At 35.6% G+C, this 4,956-nt stretch overlaps 1 protein-coding gene across 1 annotated transcript in view; it reads right to left on the bottom strand.

Annotated features, from left to right (window-relative positions):
- The window catches only part of LOC107744601 (LIM domain-containing protein 1-like), a gene marked incomplete at its 5' end in the record, with an annotated part of 10,676 nt that extends 6,592 nt beyond the window's left edge, over positions 1-4,084 (bottom strand). Inside the window, 3 exons of the mRNA XM_016558320.1 lie at positions 959-1,089; positions 3,040-3,102; positions 4,017-4,084. Of these exons, the coding sequence (XP_016413806.1) occupies positions 959-1,089; positions 3,040-3,102; positions 4,017-4,084 (262 nt within the window). The remainder of the gene's footprint in view (positions 1-958; positions 1,090-3,039; positions 3,103-4,016) is intronic.
- Between the last annotated feature and the right edge of the window lie 872 nt (positions 4,085-4,956).

Here is a 4,956-nt window from a genome sequence, read left to right as displayed (position 1 = left end):
TTTTTGGGTGAACTATCCCTTTAAGTCATGATTTTTATGGGGAGCAGCCATCAACAGCGTGCTACAATAACATCTGGACAAAGCATATACAGTCATCCTTTTTACAATTTTGGTCAATTTAAAGTTCAAAAGCAGTGTTAAAAAAGGAAATGCCATCATGACACAAACTTAAATAAATATGGGAGTACCTGGGCTAGTTGTCACACTTTATACTCAAATCAGTATTTCCCAGGGTAGATTATGTAGACATTATGTAGAAACTCTTATGATTTTCTTGCTTCCACTGAAGCTCAAGTGAATTTTACTCAAATTACTCTGCTGATCATCAATTTCCTTTTGTATAAAATTTTTAAAAAGAAGCCAAAATAAAAACATCTCAGACTGAGTTGTCACACTTTATACTCAAATCAGTATTTCCCAGGGTAGATTTATCAGGAAAGTCAACTTCAATAGACACAGATCTAAAGTCTTGGCTACAAAGAAGCCCTTGATATAAAGTAACAACAGATATGAACTATTTGCTCTTGTCCTCAGAGCAGAGTTCAATCATTCAGTTCATTTTTTCCACCTTCAGTACATAGTTGACACTTGCCTGACTGTGTAGTTTATTGTGTTCACTTTTAAAGTTAATACAAAAATAGATGATTGAAATCACACAAGGCCACTGGAAAATCTCCAGTGACACTGCAAAATAAACCATACTGCATGTCAATGTGAGTTTGCAAAGAGACAATGTACTGCAAAAAATTTTTTACCAGGAAAACACTTCTTTTTGTAGAGTTATGCTTGTGGTCTGCACATAAAAACAAACACACGGCACAACCAGTGCAGTTTTATGAACTTCAAAGTCTTCTGGACATAAAAAGAAGTCTTATCAAACCATCAATGAATAAACACATTTAAACATATAATGAAGAATTGTGATTGGCTGTGGGCCTGCAGCTCCACACAAGCTCACCTGTGATAGTCCTTCACGCAGTAGATCTTGTTCTCTGTGTCCACAGTGAAAGGCACTCCATCCAGACTCTCATTACAGATGGCGCAGCGGAAGCAGCCTGGGTGGTAAGACTTTCCCAGCGCCTGCAGGATCTGAAGAGGAACACCATGTTCACATGCTGCCAAACAACACACAACCAACAGCGACACATTTTGTGTGTGTGATATGCCTCCTCTCATGACAGTATGACTCTATGAGAGGAGATGGGCATCCATGTGTGAGAAAACATATTTATATTTAATGTTTTTAAGTACTATGTACTAACATTTAAATTAATAATTTAAAGGTAGGGTAAACGATTTCTGGTAGCCAATGTTGACATTTGAAATCACCAAAACAAACACGCCCCTACCCCAAAACGGTCTCGCCCCTATTTTGATAGCTCCGCCCCACACATACGTACACAACCCAGGCAACGATTAGTTCTGTGAAACAAAGCAAAACCAATGTTACACCGTGTCTACACCGGACGCGAGTGGCGTGGCGCGACAAAATACTATAGAACTCATTATAATCAGTGATGCTGTCTACACCATAGATATATATATACATATCTATGGTCTACACTGGATGCGGCGCGGCACAACACGACAAATCCCCGACAGAAAACTGCTGCTGCGTTCTATTTATGACGTATTGACACAAATTTCAAACGGTCGCTTTGTCGCGTCCAGTGTACTAGACAAGACTTTAGCTGTTGCGGCGCAGACACGGTGTTTACTCACCTATCGAGAAGAAACAAAGCAACCTCGGCATCCTATCGCAGGCCTTCCGCTCCTTGAATTCTCTCCAGCACTGGAAAGCTGATCCGATACACGGGTCCGTCCTACTTCTTGCCTTAAGCCTTCTTTTGTTCCGCAGACGGGAGAAGAAACAAAGCAACCTCGGCGTCCGATCGCAGGCCTTCCGCTCCTTGAGTTCTCTCCAGCACTGGAAAGCTGATCCGATATTTACACGGGTCCTACTTCTTGCCTTAAGCCTTCTTTTTGTTCCGCAGACGTTTTCCTCTTTTGTTTTTTATCCGCCATCTCTATCTTTCTGTCTCTCGGCTCGGCTAATGTGCCCGTCCTGTGCACTAAACGCTCTCTCCTCCACATCATGAGTAGACACGCCCCTTACTGCTGATTGGCTACAAGTTTGTTTTGCTACTCGGCCCGAATCAGTTTTCTAAAGCGTTTTTGAAAAATCGCTTACCCCACCTTTAATTCAATTAACTTATTGTGTACCAGTATTATCTTATTATGACTGATATAGTTATAGTTTCTGTTAATATTTTGAATTAGATTTTTTTTTATATTTTCACTTTAATTTTAGTTGAAGTTTTAGTACTGTTGTTGTGTTTTTGTTATTTTTTATTATTTTTTTAACAGTATATTTATATGTATTAATTAGTTTTAGTTATTTTAGTACTCCTAAACTAAACAAAAATGAGAAGTGTTGGCTCGGCCACTAGCTGAAATGAAATATATATTGATTGATTGACTGATTGAAAATATGCCTAAACAGTTTTTATTAATTTTTATTTCAATTTAAGTTTTAGTTATTTTAGTACAACAACTTTAAATTAAATAAGTTCAAGCTGAAATAAATTTTTTATATATTTAATTTTATTTAACTGATTTTAAGTCTTTTTTATGGTTTTAGTTTTAGTTAACGATAACAAAACCTGTTGCATGCAAACATGTTTTAAATTGTACGTGCGTTTAAAAAATACCTGCATGCAATTACATCTTAAAACTAACCATACCACAAAACCAGTCCCTAATCTTAACCGCATCCCACCTCCATAGCGGCAAATGTGTTTTGCAATACACAGTAAATACATTGTACCTAACAACAAATTTTTTGACGCAAGTACATAAAAGTTAAATCACCTAAAACACAGTAAGACTATTACATTTAGCCAAATCTATGTAAAGAGCACTGTAGAATAAGGAGCTTTATAAATTAAACCCAACCAACTCCTTCAAGCTCTGTAGTGTGATATTCTCAGTCGTGTGATATTGTGACTAATGCAGGGTGTGGAGGTACATCAGACTCACCATGTCCATGATTAAATGTCCACATACGTTGCATTTGTCGGCAGACTGCTGGAAACCAGAGTACTATTAAAGACAAGAGTGAAGACAGAGGTGAGCTTTTCAACTGACTCTCGTTCCTTTCCATCACTTCATTTTCTCTAATACACACAACATTAACAGCTCAGATATAACAATTAATCTAATTTAAGAACCTTAAAATAACACAAACTGTACTTTTTGGTCTGGAAGTTTCATTCTCCCTGAGGAAATTTGCCATTTATGCACCTATAAGAGCTAGATGTGTTTTTAAAAAGCTTTTTTTTTTTTTTGCTTGTCTAAGGAAAATGTGGTAGTATTTGTATTTTTTACAACCAGCTACACAATACATACATGAATGTGGCATACCTAACCACCTCGCTACACTACACAATTATATGCACAAAACATTTAACAGCTGATCCCAAAAGTCTATTTTTTCCACTGAAATAAAATAAAAAGAAAAGCTATGACATTTATTGAAGAGGAAATACTTACACTACGGCTCCATTTGCAGATTTTTAAACAAATTAACTAAGCAAATCCGTGACATTATGTAGAAACTCTCAGATTTTCTTGCTTCCACTGAAGCTCATGATTCTCAAATACTCTAAGTCGAGTGAATTTTACTCAAATTACTCTGCTGATCATCAATTTCCTTTTGTATAAAAATGAACAAAGAAGCCAAAATAAAAACAACTCAGACCGCTGAAGCCCACTGCTGGATCCCACCGGTCTTCTTTTAAACAATTAAGCCAAGTTGAGCTAAGGTGAGCTCATAAGGTGAACTCATAACCAGGTTCATGTTTTGAAACCTGAAACCTCATGATGTCTTTAAAGACATGCTTTAGATAAGATGACACATTCTTCTGACATAACTATGAGCTATGATTGTAAGATATGTCTCAAGACATGTTGAGACATGAAAACCCCATATAAAAGAAGAGGGGAAGACAGCATACCAGGAAGTCCTCTTCACAAAAGACGTTCCCACAGACGTAGTAAAAGGCTTTCCCTCTGAGCTTTCGGCCTGCAGAAAACACACAACAAAGACATTTACCATCAATTCAGCAACATTATGGGACAATTATAATTCGTTAAAATCAAAAAGCAAAATGTTGTTTTTATTTCAGTTAGTTTCAGTAATTTTATTGTTTAGTTGTTTTTTATGTCTATATGAGGAGTTAATTTGCAAAAACAGATAACTCAAGATAACAATTTTCAAAAATCAAGTTTTTCATTGTGCATTCCAATTAATCTCAATCAAACAGCAGTTGGGTTATTTTGATTAGGTAAAAAATAACTAAAAACACAGCTAACTAACAATAAAAACATGATAACATAATAAAAAACAATTTTTGAAACAAAAAACGGATTTATCTGTTCTTGCAAATAAACTCTTCATATATTTTCTATTCATTTTTATTTCAGGTTTAGTTATTTTAGTATATCAAGTTAAACTACGTTTTGGTTTTTATATTTTATTTTAGTTAATGTTAATTTTATTTCAAGCAACAAATGTTTTTATGGTTTAAAGTGAACTAGTTTTAGTTACCTCTTATAGCCCTGGGTAACGAGGTGTTGATTGGATTTTCTTTAAACTTTTTATTACCTTTTTCCAATAAAAGGACACGAGGCTATCACACGAACTTACATGCTTTCGGCTTAAGCATAATCACAGGAGACTACAGATGTAAACACACTCACTGTCACTATCTTAGCTGTTCTCACTTAAACCTTCAGCGTAAACCTCATTAGAGAAATACCTAACAATGATATAATTGAATCTGATACATGTTTACAAGTTTAAAAAATAAATCAGAGGCTAAACTCAAAGCACATGAGGGAAAGGTTTATTGAATCCAATGAACACACAGTAAACACATTAAGAAAGTGTCAGCA

This window comes from Sinocyclocheilus rhinocerous, unplaced genomic scaffold, assembly GCF_001515625.1.
Source record: "Sinocyclocheilus rhinocerous isolate Xijiao unplaced genomic scaffold, SAMN03320098_v1.1 scaffold2513, whole genome shotgun sequence".
NCBI classification, from domain to species: Eukaryota; Metazoa; Chordata; class Actinopteri; order Cypriniformes; family Cyprinidae; genus Sinocyclocheilus; species Sinocyclocheilus rhinocerous.
The sequence above is the reverse complement of the archived record's forward strand: the minus strand, read 5'-3'. Positions and strand labels throughout refer to the sequence as shown.